General features: G+C 39.5%; 1 protein-coding gene across 3 annotated transcripts in view; it reads left to right on the top strand.

Annotated features, from left to right (window-relative positions):
* The first annotated feature begins 1981 nt into the window (after positions 1-1981).
* Positions 1982-25053, top strand: part of LOC126236369 (protein BUD31 homolog) — a 42739-nt gene continuing 19667 nt past the window's right edge. Inside the window, exons 1-4 of one of the 3 annotated variants that reach the window (XM_049945611.1) lie at positions 1982-2122; positions 2332-2446; positions 24548-24670; positions 24750-24916. In XM_049945611.1, coding sequence (XP_049801568.1) covers positions 2353-2446; positions 24548-24670; positions 24750-24916 — 384 coding nt within the window. In that variant the 5' untranslated portion in view covers positions 1982-2122; positions 2332-2352. Of the gene's footprint in view, positions 2164-2241; positions 2447-24547; positions 24671-24749; positions 24917-25053 lie in introns of those variants that run through there. The other 2 variants (XM_049945612.1, XM_049945613.1) reach the window with 2 other exon arrangements.

Here is a 25053-nt window from a genome sequence, read left to right as displayed (position 1 = left end):
ATACTGAATGCCTTACATCCAGGCAGTCAGAGAGGTGCAGCGTTTCCTAATTTTTGAAACGTTTTTGCCTCAGTACCAGTTCTACACTTATAATTTAAAGTATGATCGTATGGTGTATCCAGAGAAATTAGCGAATGGATTGAGGATATCTTGATAGTGAGGACACAGCCAGTTATCTTTGATGGAGAGTTACCAGCATGGGTAGTATGTAATAATTTCTGTGTGCCCCAAGAAGTGTGTAGGGACCCTTGCTATTCACCTTGTACAGTAATGACCCTACAGACAGTATTAATAATAATCTCAAACTTTTTGCAGATTATGCAGTTATCTATAATGAAGTACTATCTGAAAAAAAGGAGCATGAGACTTCAAAGTGATGCAAAGATTGGTAACTTGGTTTAAATGTTCAGAAACATAAAACTGTGCATGTCACAAAACGAAAAAACGTAACAGCACATGGCTATAATGTCAATGTCTCACAGGAGGAATTGGCCAACTCATTCAAATGTATGTGTGTAACAGTTTGTAGGGATAATAAATGGAATGATCACATGGGCTCAGTCATGTTAAAGGAGGCAGTAGACTTCAGTTTATTGGTAGAGTACTGGCAAATACGAGAAGTCTTCAAAGGAGTTTTCTTACAAATCACTCTTGCAAATCATTCTACAATATTGCTCAAGTAACACTTGGGTCCCATACCAAATAGGACTAATAGTGGAAACTGAATATGTATGTACAGAGAGGCCAGCACGAATGGTCACAGGTTTGTTTGACCCTTGGGGGAGTATTACAGAGATGCTGAAGAAACTGAACTGGCAGACTCTTGAAGATAGGCGTAAACTATCCCGAGAAAGCCTAGTTATAATGTTTCACATGCAGGCTTTAAATGATGACTTTCATAACGATCGTGAGGATGAGATTAATTTACATATAGCACGTACGAATCCGCGCTCCACACATGAATGGTATATAACATCACGTTACTAATCTGTATCGTCAGGATTCACTCGCAAACTATATGTGTATTAATGATTAATGTTTTGTTTTAAGAGCAGAAAATGGCTAGTTGATTGCAGACGAGAAGACCTTATGAAAAAAGACCCGGTCTACCTGTATAATAATATTAATTTTTGTTCGCTACATTTCGAACAAAACCAGTTCATGAACGCAGATAATAATAAACTTATGTGGAATGTAGTAGCCACACTGTTTGACATCCCAAATAATCCACCTCAACTGACGATGAAGAGGAAACTGCCACAAAGATTCGACAATCCATCTAAAGCTGTAAAACATTCCTATGATACAGAAGCATGTAGAGTTCAACTCTACATGTATCAGTCCCAGATTCGTGTCAATCGTCAACACAGATCTGCTTTGACGATGAAGTGGTTAGATTAAGTGCAGGTATTCGTGTCTTACAATTGCGTAATGTTTTGTTTGTATTGCATTCACTTCTGTTGTTAGTCACTTAATTTTCCTTGCTTCCTTCGTGTGATGACATTATTTTGTTGGCACCTTGATCACTGACATTGTTTGAAAATTATTCAAATATTTGGTTTTGCGTGAAATGTAATGTAATCAGCTCATTATAATGTTTTCAACGTATTTCTCCCACCATTAGGCAGTTGCTTGTCCCACTTAGAATAATATAAAGATGAAGGTTGTACTTGTGGCAACGCGACAATGACAAACACAGTAACGCTACAGAACGATAAATGAGCTGTCGATCGCTTTTGCATGTTGAGGTACATGTCTGTGCTTCTTATTTGTGAATCTCTGTGTTTATATTCTTTTGATATCTATATGGTAAGCCTCAATTCTACCCAACGTTACAAGTGTTTCTTCACGAATGTGAGGTAGCTTGCCAATCGTTTCATGGTTTTTGTCCATATTTGCGCTTATTTTAGAATCATTTTTAGAAACATATATGCCTTCTGATACACAAATCCTTGGAGACAAGAAAATAACTCAAATACTTCGTAAATTACGTGGGAAATATGCTTCAAAACAGACATTATGCTTACAACGTGTCTGACGTTCACCTTATTCGCCGCTTGGAGCGCTAGTGTCGTTCCAGCTGTCAAACGGTAACAACTTATGCAGCAATGAGCAGTGGCCTGTGAGTGTCGCGACTGTTACGTAAAACTGTCGTTCTCTATTGTGCGTGTTTATTCGTAAAAGATACTGAACGCAAATAAAGTTTCAGCGTGCAAAATTTTCAAATCCAAGCGTGTATCTTACAATCCTTGGAAGACTTGCATTAATCTGTGTTATCTTTGGTTTTGTATTATAATTTAAAAGTTAATTGTTTGTAATGTTTTGTTATAGTTAAGTATAAGTTACGTCGGAATGCCGAAAGTGCGGAGGAGCAAGAAAGCTCCACCTGAAGGATGGGAATTGATAGAGCCCACTTTGGAAGAACTAGAGCAGAAGATGAGAGAAGGTAAACCGCTGTTCTAAGAGTGCAAAACATAGCCTTTGTGTATTTGATGCCAATCGTTTCCCGTAATATCGTCTTTTACTTGTCCATCTATTAAGATTGATATGTGTTCTAGTCAGTGAGCGCGACTGATATACTGAAAGACTTGATTGTAATAGTAATGTGAGTTTCCTATTGTGTCAATCTGGTGCAGTCTGAAAATAAAAAAAAATAACTTTTGTTAGCATGTGGATTTGTCAGCATGTATACTTGCGCAACCTAGGCGAATTAACATACATGTGGTATTTTCACGTGTTTGTGATTAGTGGATTTGATTCCGATTTAAAGGAATTAAGATCAAGCAGAGTAAATAAAAATCTTTAAACAATACCGATGACGTAATTTCGCGATAGATGGCCGATATTCTGGAAAATCAGTTGAACGGAATGGATACTGTCATTGAGTAAAGTCTACAAATTGAACATCAACAAAACATGAGTATTGATGGGTAGTAAAAATTAAGTTAGTTGGTGCTGAAGGAACCAGGTTTACTGTGTAAAAACAATGATCAACAAAGTAAGCCTTCAGTTTAGATTTGACGTTACCAATGTTTTGTATGTGTTTAATGGTTTTCCTAACCGTATATTGAAGTCTGCATTTGCTGCATATTTAATTCGATTAAATAATTAAAACTGCATGGTAAATCCAGTATTGAGACACACATATTCAACATCATTTACATAAAGAAGTATGTCACATTCTGATTGTGATTTTGAAAAGTTTAACTGTTTAGGACTCATTATTGACATTAGTGCACATTTCAGAATTTTCCAGTAAAAAAATACTGCAACAGCAGCAGATTGTTTTCCCATCGTGGTTTTTCATTTAATAGTTTCACACACATTGCTTTTTGTTTTACTGCATAGCATCAAGTCCATCCAAGGGGCTCAGTAAGGCTCAAGCAGAGATGAACAATATATTTTACTCTATATTGCTATTGCTGTAAGTCTAATTTAAAAAAAAAAAAACACTTTTTTTTTCTCCTTTGCTGTCACTAATGGATTTTCCACCCATTAGGTAGTAGAAACAGTGTTTTTAGTGTCATGTACATAAATATATACTCAGAATTCATCCTAAGTATTGAAATGCTGTAATAACAGAATTCCACTTTGAAAGACAAACAGCTTACTTTACAATTAACAGTGAAAATGAGTCGTCATTACTAAGACCCAAACGTTAATGAAAGAAAAATCGACAAACTAACAAGACCCTCATGGAATTGGAAGTGTGTTGGGTAGGGATACCTGTATTCGTATTAATATGTTCAAACTTAGTACAGTGGTTTTCAATCTGAAGACTGATTTGATGCAGCTCTCCAAACTAGTGCAAGCTGTGCAAATCTCTTCATCTCTGAATAACTACTACAATCTACGTCCATTGGAACCTGTTTACTGTGTTGAAGCTTTGGTCTTATTATACTATTTTTAACCCCACACTTCCCTCCATTACCATACTGACAATTCTATCTTGCCTCAGGATGTGTCTTATCAGTTACTCACCAGATTTGCATGAAAATAGACCATAGTGAGAATACAGAGGGTTTTCATTGTGGTCAAAAAAGTAAGGCATGCAAAGTATGTCTTTTAAATGATTAATCACATGTATTAGTTTTGCCAGCTAATGAGCAAACAGTAACCTTCAAATCTAACATGGACATTGGGCTACTCTACAGTTCAGTTTGTCTGACCACATCATCAGTTAATCCTTTTAGAGAAATAGAGAGGATGGTGATATCATGATTGAAGCAGATAGTGCGTTATCTGCAACTCAGCATCTCCGCTGTACGGTTTTGTGATTCCCCCCCCCCCCCCCCTTTGGTCTGCAATATCTTTGTTAGGGGACCAGATAAAAATCTGAAAATTTTGCAGCAAATAGACCTTCTGATATCAAACAGTATAAATTTCAACTTCGAGGTTCAATTGCAGTGTATGGACTGACGGATAAAGTGTATCAGTTATATAATTTAAACATATCTATGATTAGTTTAAAAAGAAATGAACCAACTAATAACATTATCTTGTTCTCATCTTATTTGTTTTTACTATGTTATTCGTTGAACAACTGAGAAATTTCCTCATTCAGAGTGGGCATTAGGTTAAAAGTTAACCCACTGTTGTAAATTCCAGGGGAGACAGCTTCTTCAGTACTTTTTCTAACAGGCATCCAGACTTAATCCTTTTCAGCTTTTGTTAAGAAGTTCTTTGGTCCTGGTTGGTAGTAAAATGTAAGATAGACATCTTAGTTTTGACAGTCAATATTATCAACTTCGGCAATCCACGACTGTTTGCCATAAATGCAAGTCACTCTGTCCTTATTTTGATGCATCAGTGGGTACAAGTTTTCCACATTGGTGAAGTCAATATTGGGATGTTGATGCGAACTTACACTTGAGCAAGTTGTGAGACTGAAGTACAAAACAATGAAAAGATTGGGTGCCTTTAATCTTCTGACAGGTGTTGAATTGTTCCTCCAAGACATTGGCATTGAGTTCTTGTATTCTGTCACATTTTACAAAAATATAAGTAATGCCTTTTACCTGTTCTGGCTCTCATAGGTCTGCTGCAGACTAGTTTTTGTGACAGTTAACATTGTTGTATCTGTGGTGCCATCACATGGATTCGTCCCATCATCAAAGGGGGGGGGGGGAGGGAGTGCCATTCTGCATCAAGTCCTTGGTCTTCTTCATGAAAGGAGATGTTAAAATATTTTTATATTGGCTTGTACCACTATCAGAAAAGTAGATCTCAGTTGAAAAGCATGCACTGCTGTAGTATTTTGTTCATGGTATGCACTTATGACACAAAAACTGTGACTCTTTAGCTTATCTTGATCTTTGTAATAGAACAAAAATGGATGAACTGAGGCATGTTTGTTTACCCAGTAGTGCCCTTGTACTTCATCTTGAACAACAAAGGAATAGTTTTCGGAAAAGTCAATGAGAACTAAGCATTCATCAACTTCCAGAGTTTGATTTTTGTCTTTCATAGACTTAGTGAGCTTTGGCAATAAAATGATGCATTTTCTGGTTTTCAAGGTTAGCTATCAACTCTTCAGAAAACTGTTCTTGTGGTTTTGTAATTGTTACTATTTCCATTCTGTCTTGTGTCAACCATTATTTCTATTCTATATTGTCAGACATCAAATCGTCATCGTCTGATTCTTCAGACATGTCAAGTAAAGCTTGTTTGCCCAGACAGTCTTTATATTTTCCCATGATCATACTATTGTAGCGGTCAGTGTTGCAAACCAGACCTTCCAAATGATCCTTCTAGTCAGCTCTAAGATTGGCACCATCCATCTATCAACTTCACAGTCTGGTGATACAGACAAATGCAAACATTGTGGGTGCCAGATGCCTGTGCAGCGATACGCCATTTTGGTCTTGGCTCGCAAAATTTTTACCTTCCAATTTTAATGTCAAATTTTCTTTCCTTTTTTTTTTTAATTCAGTGAACAGTTCGTTTAAATTACACAATTTGTGTCTGAGGCTTAGTGCCATTTTCTTCCATAGAAACAGTTTTTTTGCCAGGCATCAAACAGCTGTTATTGTCATTTACATAAAACCCAATAAACTTTATGATCAAGTTTTCATCTATGAAATTGGATGCATTTTTCTTTTGTAATGCAGCTAAATTCCCTGCTCTTTTACTAACTGCCTTGTTAATTTAACCAAATATTCTGACACATTAAATTGATCACCAATTTTTGCTCGACTCCAAGAATTTGGTAGTAAACTGATAGTCTTAATTTTATCCTCTTTGTTTGGAATATGATGTCAAATTTTTAGCTTTTCTATCAAATAATCATATTTGGTCAGATAATTTGTAGAACTTTGATCTGGTATAGTGCAACTTTTCTTTTGAAATGAAACTTCCAAACTATTGTTGACAGAAGTTGCCACTTTCTTCATTTTTGTATTCAATGCAAAGGTCTTGTTTCTTAACTTAGTTTTCTAATTTTAGTAGTGTGCGATACACCTGGGACTTCACAAGCTAAAGCCACATTTTTTTATAGTTTCCAACAAGTTGAAAATTCTTTATCTGAACTATCACTTCCGTTACTTTAATGACGAATGTCTTAGAACATGTTGGACACATGACTTTCTGGTATTATAGTGATAAAAGGGATTTTATTTTTAGAATAATGGGTAAACATTATTTCTCTCAGACAATTTGTTACCGGCTTTTTTGTTTCTTAAGAGTCCAAGCAAGACTAGCCAAAAAGGTGATGAAATTTCTTTAAGTACTTAATCTCATGGTTCTTGGAAGGTGAGTTAACCTCTGAACCAACTCGTAAGTAAAACAACACTTTCTTCTTCACTGTAATTTTCAATTGAAGTAATGTCTATAGGAAACACTCCATGGGCACTTTTATTGCAAGCTTCATTAATAAGAACACCAATACTCTATTGTTAAACTGCACACTTCAAGAGCTTATTTTTAACAGTATGAGGATTACAAAGGCTTGTCTGTGAGCCTGTAAAGACTAGCAGATGCTGTCTGCTAGCCTGCTGAAACTTTCTGCAAGAGATTGTTTCAACAAATAATCATTCATTACTTCAATTTTTTGTGTTTTTTCGTATGTTTAAATTATTCTTTATTCTGTTAGTTCATATTATTTTTTACTCATATTTGTAATTTTTTTCTGTGGTTTCCCATTGAGTCTGAGTTGAAATTTATGCTGAAGTTTGATGTCATAAATATCTATAAAGTGTATATCTTTCAGATTTTTATCTGGTCCCCTAACAAAGATATTGCAGGCCAAAGAATAAAAAAATTATCCCCCTCCCCCCACTGTATTTCTTATAAGTGTAAGCTTCTCGCCCTTGATAGTCTAGAGAAGGTAACATACTGTGTAGTGTAATAGCACAAAAATATCATGGTTGAGGAATTACTACACTCCTGTGCAAAAGTACTGTTAAAAAAAATCAGGTCTCTTTTTGTGTCCAGTAACTTTGAGCCATTAAAAATGTATTACGGAATATATTCCACTAGGTGATCATGGTTTTGATTTATAGATGTGTATGCTGAACTAATGCTTCTTATTTGAAAGGTCTGGGGTAACCCATTAATGAGTAATTTAAGAAACAGCATATACTTGTCAATGCTGAAGAATGCTTGCAGCCTGAAACAGAAATACACTGTTTTGAAATGATAACCAATAAAAAAAGTTTTAAAAATGTTTTTGAGCCTACTGAATGCAACCAATAATTTTTGTTTTGAATGACTGAAGTGGAAAAATCTAAAATGGCCTTATATGCCACATAAAGTGACTGGACACATGTTTATCTAGCAGAAACTGCTAATTCAAAATAAAATTTATTCTCAAATGAGATAGCAGGTACCTTTGGAAGTGTATTTCCAAAAAAGTCATACAGAGTCCAACCTGCTAGGTCTGCAAAAAAAACCATGGCTCACTAAGGGCATCATAGCTTCCTGTCAGAGAAAAAGACAACTCTACATAGCATCAAAGACTTCTAACAACCCTGCTCAGCTAAAACATTATAAACTCTACTGTAAAATTCTTGCCAAATTAATTAAAAACTCTTAAAAGTATGTGTATAGCATCTGAAATTACTAATTCTGAAAATAAAATTAAAACAAGCTGGAATGTGATAAAGAGAGAAACAGGGACTGTAAACTACACCAAAGACAAAAATATTGTTTTAACTGTTGACAACTCAGAGATAACTAATAGTGAGGAAATTGCTGAAATCTTTAACCAACATTTTTTAACTGTCCCAACCCAGATAGGTTGCCATGGTGCTATAGATAAAGCTGCCTGTATAATGGAAAAATAATTTTCCAGAACCTTTCAGTCAAATAAGTGTGCTTCCCATTACTGCCAATGAAATCAAAAAAATCATACAGTCTTTGAAAAATAAACATTCTACTGGTATCGACGATATTTGAAGCAAGCTGTTGAAGGCTTGCTGTAGTGAAGTGACCGAAGTTTTGTCTCACATCTGCAACACATCCATGCAACAAGGAGTGTTTCCAGACAGAATGAAATACTCTGTTGTCAGGCACCTGTACAAAGCAGGGGATGCTACAAATGTGTCAAACTATCGCCCTATCTCTCTATTAACAACATTTTCAAAAGTCCTAGAAAAAGCTCTGTACAACAGGATTGTGGCACATCTTGGTGACCTGAACATCATTAACAGTCAGCAGTTTGGTTTTCAAAATGGAGTTTCAATAGATAACGCAATTTTCTCATTCACAAATGATGATCTAGAGTCTATAAACAGCAAGAGGCTGCCAATTGGTGTCTTATGCGACCTATCAAAGGCGTTCGACTGTGTAGATCACCAGATACTCTTCAAGAATGCCTGTCATTATGGAATTACAGGACCTGTAGGGAACTGGTTAAAATCGTACCTCGAAAATAGGAAGCAGAAGATTATTCTAGATGTTTCAGATAGTGTATCACAATATATAGTGGACTCTGAGTGGGGAATTGTGCAGCATGGAGTGCCACAGGGATCAGTGCTTGGGCCCTTGCTGTTCCTCATATATGTTAATGACCTGCCTTTATCCATCAATAAGCAGTGTAAATTTACAATGTTCGCTGATGATACGAGCATTGTGGTGGATAATGTGTCAACTACTGACTTAGAATCCGAGGTCAATGATATCCTTAAAGAAGTTCTGGGTTGGTTTAGTATTAACTCCCTTTCAATAAACCTGAAAAAAAACCAATTTTATCCAGTTCCACACAACCCACAAAAACCCAAAAGAAGTAGTTATCACACAGAATGATCAGATGATAAAGCAAGTGTACTTATCAAAATTCCTAGGTGCATACGTGGACAGTAGGCTGAACTGGGAACATCACGTTCTACAAACACTAAAACGGCTGACGTCGGCAACATTTGATTTACGAATTTTGTCACGCTTCAGTGACATTACCATCTCAAAGTCAGCTTACTTTGGCTATTTTCATTCAGTCATGTGTTATGGAATCATCTTCTGGGGCAATACACCTGCCGCAAAGAAAATCCTCACAGCACAAAAAAGAGCAATAAGAATCATTTGTGGTGTATCCCCACGAACCTCGTGTCGAAATCTTTTTAAAAGACTTGAAATACTGACAGCAACATCTCAGTACATATATTCACTGATGTGCTTCATAATAAATAACCCCACTCTGTATGAAACGAATTGCCTACATCATGAACATAACACCAGAAGAAAAGAGGATTTCCACTGTGAGTTAAAGAACTTGACACTTATTCAGAAAGGGGTAAAGTACGCTGGAACGAAAATTTTCAATTCCCTACCCAACAGCATCAAAAGTATAAGGAGTAGTACATCAGTATTTAAACGTAGCTTGAAAAATTATTTACTTGAGACCTCACTTTATTCACTAGAAGAATTCTTTCAGAGAAATAAGTAAAACCCAGATTGGAAAGATGTTTTTAAATTTCTTGACACTGTTTACTGTTAAACTAATGTAATAATGCCCTAATGTAAAAATTCCTGTTTTTCTCATTTCCATTTTTGGGTCACTTTTAAACCCCAAGTGGGAAGTTTTGATTACTGTTCAAGGTTAAAATAAATGCAATAATGCCCTAAATATGAAACTGCTATCTTCACATTTGTGTTGACTAGTTTTTAAGCTAATAAGTATGACTTCTGTGCACTGTTATTAATACTATAACAATGTCTTTATTCTATGTATTTTATTATGTATATTGACACATTCCACATCTGAGTGACTTGCTCACATGTACAGATCTATGGAACAAGTATATAAATAAATAAACAAATAAATAATAAATAAATAAATAAATACATGCAATTGGCTTGCATGGTTTGCGAGACCCAAAATTATCTTCATTGGTAAAAGTTTAGCTTGTTAGAGGATTTTAAAATTTGGTACATTCACGATTTGATCTTGGTTTTAAATGACCAAATGTATTTTACTACCTTCACTCTCATAAGCATTGATTGATCGTTAGTCAGTTTGCACTCCCTGTACAGTTTATGCCCACTTTTATGTATGATCAGTATTCTCCATGAATTTGACATCAATTTTGATCCACTGCACTTCCCTCCATCGAGATTCTTAATAGTTTGCATTTGCCATCTGGCACCAATGCATACACATGCATGTGTGTGTGACCTCCCATCCAGTATCCCTCCTCCGTCCTTCCTCCTCCCTCTCCCGCTCCAATTGCAGTGTGCATTCCACTCAGCATTATCAAAAGCTTATTCTGAATCTGTAAACATGAGTTTGTGTTTCTGGAAGATGTCTTCTCAGTTAAGTTTTAGGCTCAGTATTTCCCATGTGTGTTCCTGCATTTCATAGATTGATCAGTTTGGCATCTATCAGTAATTCCTTTCTTCCAATATGAGAGAAGGAAAGTTGCTACTCACCATAAAGCGAAGATGCTGAGTCACGATAGGCACAAATAAAAGATTCACACAATCGTAGCTTTTGGCCATTAAGGCCTTTGTCAGCAGTACACACACACACACACACACACACACACACACACACACACACACACACACACACACACACACACGCGCGCAAGTGCAACCTGCACACATGTCTGCAGTCTCAGAGAGCTGAAACTACACTATGAGCAGCAGCACCAGTGCATGATGGGAGTGGCCACTGGGTGGGGGTAAGGAGGAGGCTGGGGCAGGGAGGGGGAGAGATAGTATGGTGGGAGTGGCAGACAGTGAAGTGTAGCAGTTTAGACGGAGAGAAGGGGTAGGGGGTAAGTAGCAGAATGGAGAGAAATAAAAAGAAATTAAGGCTGGGTGTGGTGGTGAAATGACAGCTCTGTAGTGCTGGAATGGGAACATTGAGGGAGCTGGATGGGTGAGGAAAGTGACTTAGCGACGGTTGAGACCAGGAGGGCTATGGGAACGTCGGATGTATTGCAGGGAAAGTTCCCACCTGTGCAATTCAGAAAAGCTGGTGTTGGTGGAAAGGATCCATAAGGCACTGGCTGTGAAGCAGTCATTGAGATGAGGGGTATCATGTTTGGCAGCGTGTTCAGCTACAGGGTGGTCCACTTTTTTTGCCACAGTTTGTTGGTGGCCATTCATGTGGACAGACAGTTGGTTGGTTGTCATGCCTACATAGAATGCAGCACAGTGGTTGCAGCGTAGCTTGTAGACCACATGACTGGTTTGACAGGTAGCCCTGCCTTTGATGGGATAGGTGATGTTAGTGACTGGACTGGAGTAGGTGGTGGTAAGAGGATGTATGGGACAGGTCTTGCATCTGGGTTTATTACAGGGGTATGAGCCATGAGGTAAGGGATTGGAAGCAGGGGTTGTGTAAGGATGGACAAGTATATTGTGTAGGTTGGGTGGACGGCAGAATACCACTGTAGAAGGGGTGCGAAGGATAGTGGGCAGGACATTTATCATTTCAGGGCATGACGAGAGGTAATTGAAACCATGGTGGAGAATGTAATTCAGTTGCTGCAGTCCCAGATGGTACTGATTTAAGAGGGGAATGCTCCTCTGTGGCCGGACTTTGGGAGGTGGTGGGAGACTGGAAAGATAAGGCACGGGAGACTTGTTTTTGTACAAGGATGGGAGGATAATTACGGTCAGGGCTACAGTGAGACCCTCGGTACATTTTGAGAGGGACTGCTCGTCACTCCAGATGCGATGATCACGGGCGGCTAAGCTGTACGGAAGGGACTTCTTTGTATGGAATGGGTGGCAGCTGTCGAAGTGGAGGTATTGCTTGTGGTTATTAGGTTTGATATGGACGGAGGTACTGATGTAGCCATCTGAGGTGGAGGTCCACATCTAGGAAGGTGGCTTGTTGGGTTGAGTAGGGCCAGGTGAAGCAAATGGGGGAGACGTTGTTGAGGTTCTGGAGGAATGTGAATAAGGTGTCCTCACCTTCAATCCAGATAGCAAAGATGTCATCAATGAATCTGAACCATGTGAGGGGTTTAGGATTCTGGGTTTCTAGGAAGGATTCCTCTACTTATCCTATCACTCACTGCAATCCCACCTTCTACATGCTTCCCAAAGTCCATAAACCCAACCACCCAGGACGCCCCATTGTGGCCGGTTACTGTGCCCCCACTGAGAGAATCTATGCTCTCATAGACCAACACGTTCAACCTATTACCCAGAACCTGTCTTCCTACATAAAAGATACCAACCATTTCCTCGACCGACTCTCCACAGTTCAGTTTCCCTTTACCACATGTGCCCTGCTCGTCACTTTTGATGCCACCTCCCTGTACACTAACAGGCCTAATGCCCATGGCCTTACTGCTATCGAACACCACCTTTCCAGACACCCTATGGATTCCAAACCAACATGGTATGGTTTGGGATACCTCCATGGCATGGTATGAAGGTATGGACCTCCTTCCTAGTGTCCATGACCAACTATATACATCCTCACTCACAATTACTTCTCCTTTGAAGGCATTACCTACAAACAAATCTGCAGTACAGCTAAGGGCACCTGCATGGCACCGTCCTATGCCAACCTATTCATGGGCCATCTAGAGGAATCCTTCCTAAAGACGCAGAATCCTAAATCCCTCATCTGGTTCAGATTCATTGATGACATCTTTGCTATCTGGATTGAAGGTGAGGACACCTTATTCATATTCCTCCAGCACCTCAACAACTTCTCCCCCATTTGCTTCACCTGGCCTTACTCAACCCGACAAACCACCTTCCTAGATGTGGACCTCCACCTCAGAGATGGCTACATCATTACCTCCGTCCATATCAAACCTATTAACCACCAGCAATACCTCCACTTTGACAGCTGCCACCCATTCCATACAAAGAAGTCCCTTCGTACAGCTTAGCCGCCCATGATCATAGCATCTGGAATGACGAGCAGTCCCTCTCAAAATGTACCGAGGGTCTCACTGTAGCCTTCACTGACCCATCCTTGTACAAAAACAAGTCTCTCGTGCCTTATTTTTCCAGTCTCCCACCACCTCCCAAAGTCTGGCCACAGAGGAGCATTCCCCTCTTGACTCAGTACCATCTGGGACTGCAGCAACTGAATTACATTCTCCACCATGGTTTCGATTACCTCTCGTCGTGCCCTGAAATGAGAAATGTCTTACCCACTATCCTTCCCACCCCTTCTACAGTGGTATTCTGCCGTCCACCGAACCCACACAATATACTCGTCCATCCCTACACAACCCATGCTTCCAATCCCTTACCTTATGGCTCATACCCCTGTAATAGACCTAGATGCAAGACCTGTGTCATACATCCTTCTACCACCACCTACTCCAGTTCGGTCACTAACATCACCTACCCCATCAAATGCAGGGCTACCTGTGAAACCAGTCATGTGATTTACAAGCTAAGCTGCAACCACTGTGCTGCATTGTATGTAGGCATGACTATCCACAAGCTGTCTGTCCGCATGAATGGCCACCAACAAACTGTGGCAAAAAAAAACAAGTGGACCACCCTGTAGCTGAACATGCTGCCAAACATGATACCCCTCATCTCAGTGACTGCGTCACAGCCTGTGCCATATGGCTCCTTCGCACCAACACCAGCTTTTCGGAATTGCGCAGGTGGGAACTTTCCCTGCAATATGTCCTACGTTTCCGTAACCCTCCTGGTCTTAACATTTGTTAGTCACTGTCCTCACCCATCCAGCTCCCTCAGTGTTCTCATTCCAACACCACACAGCCATCATTTCACCGCCACGCCAAGTCATTCAGTTTCTTTTTATTTTTATTTCTCTCCTTTCCGCCACTTACCCCCTGCCCCCTTCTCTCCTGCCCTCCGTCTAAACTGCAACACTTCACTATCCGCCACTCCCACCATACTATCCCTCTCCCTTCCTACCCCAGCCTCCTCTTTACCCCCACCCCCACTCCAACGGCTGTCTGGGACGAAGGCCCATTCCCCAATTTCTTTCCTGACAGTAGCAGATAATGTAACAGTGGACCTTATTGCTATCCCCAACACATTGGGCTGCTATTTTATAGAGATTTTGAGCTCCACCCACTGTCACCCTGCCTTCCTCCATTGGAAACGAATGGAGGCGGCTCTACCCTTCCCTTCTCAGAATTGTGAGGGCTACAATGCCGCCTTTACTATGAGGGAGCTAGATCATGCTGTTACTTCATCCAGATCCTCTGCCCCAGAGCCGGACGATTTTCACATTCAGATGTTGCAGGACCTTTCTCCTGTGGGCAAGGACTTTCTCCTACATATGTATAATCACATCTGGGCAGATAGCATGTTTCCCAGACACTGGCATGAAGCCACTGTCATACCCATACCTAAGCACGACAAGGAGAAACACCTTCCTTCTAGTTATGCTCCATTTCTCATACCAGCTGTGTGCAAGGTGATGGAACATATATTTCATGCCCAGCTGGTATGGAGGCTAGAGTCTCACAATTTACTAACCACAGCACAGTGTGGATTTTGAGCATGCTGTTGTGTGATTGACCATTTCGTCGCATTCTCCACCCATGTCTTGAATGATTTGCTACAAAAATTCCCCCTGTGGCCGTATTTTTCCATCTGGAGAAAGCCTAAGACACCTGCTGGAGGACTGCTATCCTCCATACTCTCTACGTGTTGGGCTTCCGTGGCCGCAGGCCTCATTTCCTTCAGGAATTCTTAGAAAGACAGATTTTCAAGGTACATATGGGTTCTGCCTTGTCAGACACGATTGTCCAGGAAAAGGGTGTGCCTCAGGGTTCTGTCCCAAGTGTACTCTTTACTGTTGCCATTAACTATATTATGACCTGTCTTCCACTGGGCATCTCCGTCTCCCTTTTCATTGACTATTTTGTGATCTATTGCAGTTCCCCACAGACTGTGTCCTTAAGTGGCCTCTTCAGCGATGTCTTGGTCATCTTAATTTATGGAGCATAGACAGTGCCTTTCGCGTTTGCACTGACAAAATCGTTCGTATGAATTTCTGGCAGCGTAATTGGTTTCTTCCACTGTCTTTACGTCTTGAGCGTGTTGCTCTCCTGTTCGTTGAAACTACGAAATTCCTGGGGCTCGTGCTTGATAAGAAACTTTCTTGGTCCCCCCACGTGTGTTACTTGGCCACTCAATGTGGTCCCTCAATGTCCTACATTGCGGTACTTCCAGCGGAGTGGATCGGATCACCCTTCTGTGTTTGTATCAGTTCCTTGTCCGTTTGAAAGTAGGCTAAGGGTGTTTCTTTTATGCACCTGAACATCTGTCACTTTTACACCGTCTCAATACTATCTTCCATCTGTTTTGCCATTGGTGTCTTTAACACTAGCCAGGTTGAGAGTTGGTATGCCGTAGCACCCAAACTACCAGTGTCATACTGCCATGACTTTCTCCTTGGTAGATACAAATGCCATTTGTCTGCCATGCCTAGCCACCCATCCTACACCACCTTCTTTGATGATTTCTTTGATTGCCAGCATGGGGTGCATCCCTCTTCTGTTACCTCATGGAGTTCACTTTCAGCTCTTGCTTCGGCAGCTTAACTTCACTCTACCTGCCACTTTCCCAAAGGGTGTGAACCCATCATCGTCTTGGCTTTGTGCAGCAGCCTGTGTTCACCTTGGCCTTCACTTGCTTCCTAAGGACACTGCTCCAACCTCGCTCAATCACCGTAAGTTTCACTACCTTTGCACAGAACTTTGCAGTAGTACCTTTGCGTACACTGACGGCTCTTGGACTGACTGTGGTGTCAGGTGTGTGTTCACCATTGGCACCGACATATTTGGTATCAGGTTCCGGCATACTGCTCAGTATTTACAGCAGAGCTCTTCGCCCTGTATCAGGCCACATATTACAACCAGTGACACAGGCTTTTCAATTGCGTCACTTGCTCCGACTGTCTGTGCCCTTCAGGAGCCTCAGTGTGCTCTACACCATCCATCCCTCGGTCTAGCCACTGATGCTGCTGCCATGGCTGCAGTCCTCGCACCTCGGCCCGCTAGTTCTTCCACTCCCTTCGATGACCTGTGTTGCTGTCTGTCAGAAGATGGTGTCATGGTCCTCCCTTCATGGGAACACGCTCTGGGGAATTAAGCCTCTCCCATTGGTTTGGACGACCACCTCTTGGCTCTTTCACCATGAGGAGATCATTTTAGCTAGGTTGTGTATTGGTCACTGTAATTTTAGCCACCACTATTTAAGTGGTGCTCCCCCACCACTAAGTGCTTATTGCCCTCAACCTCTGACGGTCCATTTCATGGTGGAATGCCCCTTTTTAACAACTTACGTTCTCATTTATGTTTGTCGTCTGAGTTATTGGCCATTTTAGCACGGGCTGTCAACTGCATTTTACTTTTTCTCTGTCATAGGAATATAGCGAAGGACATTTAATCTTTAGTTCAGGACCTCAGTTTCTCTGACGTATTTTATGGGCATTACTCCAAGTCCCTGTTTTTAGCTGTCTTTCCTTCTGTCGCCTGGACTTAACATGTAGTTGCTTTTAACTCCTTTCTTCCCTTAGTGTCGTACGATTCTGACATGGACGTGTATGACCCTAGTTGTTTTTGCGCCGTAAAATAAAACAAAACAGCTCATGGCATTGCTCCCTCTCTTGGAGAAACAGTGTCTCGCAGTTTCAGAGGTTCTCAATGGAGCTAATTGCACCACAGTGGATCTAGATCTTGTCTATGGTCCTCTGTATGGATCCTTGTGTTCTGTCATCCTCTTCACGGAGATTAGCTTCAAAGGTAACCCTCCCATCAAACATCAGTGATCGTCATAGTCTCCCTGGTCTGTATTCCACTAGTCAGTGCTCGGTCTTTCTCCTGGGAGTCCAGGATCCATATACAAGCCAACTGCCTTGATTCTCGGTCCAGATGGTGAGCTGTTTCCTGAAGTCATCCTAAATATTGTCTGATTGAAACGGGAACTTGTACCCTATTATTTTGGATTTGTGACCATGAAGCAGAAATAAGTGTGAAGCCTGTAGTGTCTTGCTTCACTGTGTTATGTGCAAATATTACAACAGGCATTGTTGGATCCGTCTCTCTGTTAGAAATCACCATATGTTGAGAGCATATATGCCAACATCATAGTAAAGCATTCTGTGAGGCCATTCGTCTTGTATGGTGAGCAGTTGTCATCCTGTGGATGATATTGCAAAGTGAAATTATCCAAAATACCAGCATCGACTGGAAAAATTTTCGCACTGGAGATCACCCAGGGTGCTCCAAACTTCGGAATGATATCTTCTCTGGAGAATTTGTCAATTTCTGGAGATTTGACAGTCAGCACAGCTTTGGAGACGGCACAGTGGATGAGGTAATCAGTGTAGATTATTGTACGTAGATTCCTGTTTGTGGACTTTGGGCACCTCCCTAAGATGGGGATTCCAATTTGTTCAGATGGTGCTGCTGCAGGTTGGATTAGTACCAAATGCCCCAGAAGTAATTGCAGTTTGTGCTTCCATTGTTGGCATTCCTTACAGTAGATCTCATAATGTCTAAAGAATCGATAGAGACCGGGGTGTGATACCTGTATCTTATTCTGTCTGTAGTATTCACAATGGAGCATCATGGAAGTACTTATGGATTGCTGGCTCCAAATGAGCTAGGATGGCAAGCAAACGTTTCTGCCCCCATATGATCATAGTCCCTCTTAATACACTATTTTGTTCATTAATTGGAATTGTCCTATGATCGGTTCCTTATTTTTCAAGGTGTCCATGATTTTTGTGCCATGCTGGATCACCGCTCCCTTCAGCAGCAGTGTCATTTAATGCAGTATGACTAAGCTTTTGTCCACACTGCTATGTTCTGCCAAAGGATTCCTTGAAAGGCAATCAGTATCATTGTGTTTGCATCAATTTTTGTATACCATCATGCTGTCATACTCCTGAAGCCTCAAGTCTCCCATCTTGCCAGTCAACCTGACTCGTCCTTCAGGCTAGTCAGCCAGTATGGAGAATGGTGCTCCATCATAACGCTGAATGAGTTGCCGAGCAAATATGACTGGAACTTGTTGATGGTCCAGACAACTGCAAGGCACTCTTTCTTGTTATAATCTATCTTGGACATGGAGAGTACTCTCGGAGCATAAGCTGTCGCCTTTTCAGCACATTTCTGAATTTGTACTAAAGTGCTCATATAGCTAAACCGCTAGTGTTGATGTGGAGTTTTGTGTTCAGCATTCTTGTTAGACATTGCTAGAACTGGAAAATGTCTGTGTGCTGAGGAATTGGAAAATTGGTGACTGCTCTTACTTTCTCTGGATCAGGGCAGACTCCATTGCCATTTACTAGGTGCCACGGGATTTTTATTTCTTCGGTGACAGAGGACGACTTCTGTGGATTGAGGCGGAGACCTACAGTCTGAACACAACTTCATCACAGTTGTCAAGTAACTTAGATGTTCTTCAGATATCTCTTGGAAAAACAAAAATGTCATCCAGACGGCAAAGATACATTGGCCACTTAGTGTCAAACCAAGTTGTCTGTCATATGTTCTAAGATTGCTGAAGTGTTACACATTTCAAAAGTCACAGATTTAAACTAAGAGGCCATCAGGAAATATGAAGGCAGTCTTTTGCTAGTCAGCCTTGTCAAGTGACAGTTGCCATTCATGGCGGATGGTCAAACTTGTAGGCGCTCACCTAAACAGCAGTGATAAAAGAATACCACATGTTATTTTGGATAAATTGCAGTGCTTATCATGATCTCTGGATGGTGTCTATGTAATACAGCTATTAAATATATCTTGCTCTTTCTAGTTTTCATTAGTTTAATGTCTTCTGTGATTTCAAACTTACGTTCAGTGAAGATCTGTGTACATTTGAGTGGTAACGTCAGCCTGATATCTAGTACTCAGGTGTTGTTTACGATTCATTTCAGTGTTTTGCCTGATTGCCTGTTAGTGTTACCTGCCAAAGCATTCACAACAAAGTGCCAGAGTTTGAAGTGCTCCTGAAAAATATCGAAGTTCACATAATACTACATGCAAAAAACCAGTTGAAACTTGAAATTGATTGCAGTGAGATTTTTGGAGAAATTTTAAATGTATGTGGAAAGGATGTGCTAGTGGGAAATGGGGCTGGTGTATTTATTGCAGTAGCCAAGACACTCAAATCCACAGAGGTAGAAATTGAAGCTGCATGTGAGATTGTTTGGGCAAGAATCAGTATCAGGGGTGGGCATAAAATTATAATTGGATTCCTTTATCAATAACAAGACTCACCTCCTTAAGTAACCGAAAACTCAGTTTGCTTGTAAGTAAATTCCCTAATCGCACAGTAATCATTGGTGGAGGCTTTAATCACCCAACAATCAACTGGGAAAATTACAGTTCTGTTAGTGACCAGCATTACAAGATATCCTGTGAAACCTTACTAAATGCCTTCTATGAAAACTACTTAGGACAGATAGTTCAGAATCCCATGCACGATGGAAATATTCTAGAGCCTATGGCAAATAATAGACATGACCTCTTTGAGGATGTAGGTTTTGAAACTGGTATCAGGACTGTGACACAGTTGTGGCAACAATGATTACCAAAATACAAAGGGCGGCTAAAAAACTAGAAAATTTTATTATGTTCAGTAACCTAGGGGGGAAAAAAAGCAGTAGTGTTATGTCTCCATGAGGAACTTGAAACTTTCAGCACAGGACAAGATTATGTAGAGGAACGAGGGCTCAAGTTTGTTTATATATAAAACAAAGATGATATAACTTACCAAATGAAAGCGTTGGTATGTTGATAGCGACTTGTTTGGTAAGTTACATCATCTTTGTTTTTAGATATATTTTTCCCACATGGAATGTTTTCCTCTGACATGTACCCAATAGAACAGTTCATGATGGGAGGAAACCTCCGTAGTATACAGTCACTGTAAAACAAAGTAAAAGAACAGTCTGTTGCATAATAGGTGTAAAACAAAGCATAGGGCTATAGATTGAGAGTTGCAAAATGAAACTTGTTGGGCCGTCAAGAGAGCAATGCCTGAAGCCTTCAATGACTACTGTGGCAAAAATTGTCAAATGATCCTTCAGAAAACCCAAAGAAATTGTGGTCATATGTAAAGGCTGTTAGTGGCACCAAAGTCTGTGTCCAGTCCATGGTGAATGAGACAAGAACTGAAATGTTGCGGTAACACAGCAAAAGCTGAAATACTTAACTCCATTTTCAAATTTTCCATTACATAGGAAAACCCAAGAGAATAGCCACAATTTAATCCACATACCACTGAACAGATGAATGAAATAAATATTAGTGTCAGTGGAGTTCAGAAACAGCTGAAAATGTTAAAATTGAGCAAAGCTCCACGGCTTGATGGAATCCCTTCAGATACTGTACTGAATTTGCAGCTAAGTTAACCCCCTCTTCTAACTATAATCTATCGTAGATCCCTTGAACAAAAAGCCATGCCCAGGAGAAAGCTCAAGTCACACCCATTTATGAGATGGGTAGTAAAAGTGATTCATAAAACTGCCGTCCAGTATCGTTTACAATGATATGTTGTAGAATCTTAGAACATATTCAGAGATCATAGTGCGGTACCTCGAGCAGAATGACCTCAATGCCAGCAAGCATGGATTCCGAAAACATTGACCATGTGAAACCCAACTCACACTTTTCACATACAACATACTGAAAGCTTTAAATCAAGGCAGTCAGGTAGACATAGTAATTCTGATTTTCAAAAAGCAATTGACTCATCACTGCACCTACACTTCCTGTTAAAAGCATGATCATATGTGGTATCAAGTGAAATTTGTGACCTGATTGAGGATTTTTGGGTAGGGAGGCAGCAGCATTTTGTTGTGGATGTAGACTCATAATCAGATGTAGAAGTAATTTTGGGTGTGCCCCAGGGAAGTGTTTTTGGACCCTTGCCTTTCATGTTGTATTTTAATGGTAACCTCAGGTTTTTTTGCAGATGGTGCAGTATCTATAATGAAGAACTGTCAGAAAGGAGCTGCATAAATATGGAGTCATCTCTTGATAAGGTTTCAAAGTGGTACAGAGATTGGCAACTTGCTTTAAATGTTCAGAAATGTAAACTTGCACACTTCACAAAATTTTAAAAGTGCAGTATCATTTGATCATAATATCAGTGAGTCACAGTTGGTATTGACCAACCCATGGAAAAAATTGGGTGTAACAGTTAATAGGGATATGAAAAGGAATGGTCACATGGACTCAGTTGTGGGTAACGTGGGTGTTAGACTTTGCACTACCCCAGTATTTTACCAATAATCCAATCAGTGTACAAAAGTGATTGCCTACAAATCACTTGTATGACCCGTTCTAGAATATTTCTAAAGTGTGTAGGACCTGTACCAAATAGGAATAGCAGGGGATATTGAATGTATACAGAGAAGAGCAGCACGAATGGTCACAGATTCATGTGATCCATGGGAAAGTGTCACAGAGATGCTGAAGAAACTGAACTGACAGTCTTGAAGGTAGACGGGCACTGTCCCAGGAAAGGCTACTGACAAAGTTTCAAGAACTGGCTTTAAATGACTATTCTAGGAATATACTGCAACTGCCTATGTATCACTCACAAAGGGATTGTAAGGACAGATTAGAATATTCACAGGACGCATATAGGCAGTCAGATGATGTTACTTACTGAACAAGAGGCCAGTAGCTGCTATCTGCACCAAAAAGATAGCTTGTGTTTTACATGGATCAGTTTGTCTTCCGTTCTCGACTGCTGTGGTGTAATCCTGAAGAAGTATTCTGGGGAGAGGGGGAAACCATAATTGGCATGTTGCTAGATGGGTTTATTGGAAAATGAAAATTAACAGCAAGAAAATTCTTTTTCACCAGGGCAACACTCAAGTCAGCACAGTGTTACTAATAAGTGTGAAAGGGCATCATCAGGGATGTAGATTTGACAATATTCCAATGTATTCTCCTAATTCAATTCAAAATGTTTTGTCGTTGTCCTGTAACTTGCAAATTTAACATAATGGAAAGAAACTTTCTTCAAGTGAAGAAGTGGTTGACTTTAAGAATGCTTTGGAGAATATGATAAAAATAATTTTTCTAATAAACAGAAAAATGGTTTGCAACATGATTTTTGAGTAAAAATAGAATTTTAGCTATGTATTTCTATTATTATAGTATTGTTTGATTAATGCTTTCCTTTTACCAGGTCTATCAAACACACTTTACTAAATGATTAGTGGAAAATATCATATAAAGATGTGAAACAAATACTAACAAAGAGATAGAGGGGCAGGCCAGTACTTACCTCAGTCAGTACAGCCGATAGATACACAAAACAACAGAAAATTTTTACCCTAGCTTTCGGAACTTTGTTCCTTCTTCCCCTTTTTCCCTCCTTCTCTCCTCCCTGACAAAGGAACAAAGTTCCAAAAGCTAGGATAAAAAATTTTCTGTTCTGTTTTGTGTATCTATTGGCTGTACTGAGCTAAGTACTGGCCAGCCCCTCTATCTCTGTTAGTAAACACACTTTACTATTGGTCAGATTGAACCACACTTGCTGTTAAGATTACTGCCTGCTAATAGTGCCATCATTAGTAGTATTGATACCATTTTCTGTTTGTCAGGTCCTCTAAAATATATTCCACTAGTAAAAAAAAAAAAAAAAAAAATTCAGCTGTAAGAGGGTAATAATATATGTAGCTATTGGGAATAAGCTGTTGCAAACTAGCATCGAATTACTTGATAGTTGGGAGCCATTTTCTGTTGCCAGCTCATTAAATGTTTTTTTTTTATGATGAACAGTAGTACTGTGTGTTGTGACGAAGCAAGCTGGGATATTTTTACTTCCCCTCTTGTTTTGCCATCTGCCTCCTTAAAATTCATTTTTTCATTTCTGACTAATTACCATTAACATACGTGAAAGTAATCTGCATTCCAATCAAAGGGAAAGGTTGGTCCTCAGTTTAAAAAAAATATAGCGTCAGATCTAATTTTTTGCTTTAGTTTCATTTATGTAATTGATTTCCTAACTTATTTCGATTATTCCTAGTCAATACTTTCGTTGTAGGGCAATTGTTTCATAACTTAAATGCTATTGTTGACTTACATTTGTTTATAAGTTCTGTACTAATTATAAACATTCAGAAGAACAACTAATAGGATGCTTAAAATATTTATTTGGCTCAATTCGAAAACATGTTAGCAAAGCCAGTCCTTAATTAATTCCAAAGTAATTTGTCCAAAGTATTGTTTGCGTAACTATATATTTTAATTTCATCATTTATACAAATAATTCGGCCTAAATCTTGCAGTAGAAGAAACTGTAATAAAGATGGAATTTTTCGATGTATTCAGTTAATTTAATGAGTTAAGTTTTAATTGTAATTTCTGTAAATTAAATATCAAATAGTGTGTAGTTTTGGTGCTGATATATAAGGGCCTGAATTTTTATCCCAAGTCAGTCAGTCCACTGCCGAATCTCAGACAAGAACCCGTAGTGGTTAGATCAACAACAATGCATCAACTTAACTGTGAAATAAGTGTTAAACAATTAGGCCGTGTGTTAAAACAATGACAGTGTCTGTTCCATATGTACCTTTTTATTCTTCGTGAACTGTGTGGTTAGGCTTTTACTGCTCATCTACAGTAAACTATTGTAGCAGTATGTGGATGTTTGCTTGCAACCTATTAATTAGGATTATCGAAAGTTTAACAATAGTTAATTGGCCATATAACTGAGTAATATTGGGGGATTGTGAACAGTGAAAGTAAAGAACTGTGAAATGCAACTGTGCACCTGTTGGCTACATCATTTAAAGCAGTCGTCGTTTAACTACAATCCCTATTTTTCAGCTGGTATCACAATGCAGTATATCGACACAGAGGACAATCAACAAAGAAATAAAGCAGGCGAACGTCACAGTGTGTCTACAGATCTTTTATATATGCAATGTATTAACCCGTATTTAACAATGGTTTCTGTTATTTTTAGAATAATAACAGAGAAGCTATACTGTAACTTTGTATGTTCTCAACATTACTTTATTATAAGCAGGGGACACGCGCAAATTCAGCGGATCTACATTAAGATTTTAATCTGCTATCTAAGATGATTTGAACTAGTCATATATTCCTCCAGTACAAGCAGTCTTAAACTTTTGAAATATGTGTTCTAATGTTTTTTATTGTTAAAGCTGAAACGGAACCTCATGAAGGAAAGCGAAAAGTGGAAGCTCTGTGGCCCATATTTAAAATTCATCATCAGAAATCGAGATATATATATGACCTGTTTTATCGCAGGAAAGCTATCAGCAGAGGTAGGTAGACAGTATTTCATTAATAAAACTAATTATCAGAGGTGTGTGAGATTGTTGTTATATTGGCTTGTTTTTCCAGAGCTGTATGAGTACTGTCTCAATGAAAACATTGCAGATAAAAATCTGATAGCAAAATGGAAGAAACAAGGATATGAAAATCTGTGCTGCTTGCGGTGTATACAGACAAGAGATACTAACTTTGCAACAAACTGCATATGCAGGGTACCAAAGGGCAAGCTTGAAGAGGTAAGCAGTTTTTGATGCTCCAAAGAAAATACTTTGTTTTGAATTTTATTTTTTATTGGTTTCAGACAAAGCTCATTTCACTGGATATAATAATGTCGTGTAATGATACAAATGAGATTCATTTGACTTCATTACAA

The sequence above is a fragment of the Schistocerca nitens genome, chromosome 2 (assembly GCF_023898315.1).
Source record: "Schistocerca nitens isolate TAMUIC-IGC-003100 chromosome 2, iqSchNite1.1, whole genome shotgun sequence".
In the NCBI taxonomy this organism is placed as follows: Eukaryota; Metazoa; Arthropoda; class Insecta; order Orthoptera; family Acrididae; genus Schistocerca; species Schistocerca nitens.
This window is presented reverse-complemented; position numbering and strand designations above follow the sequence as displayed.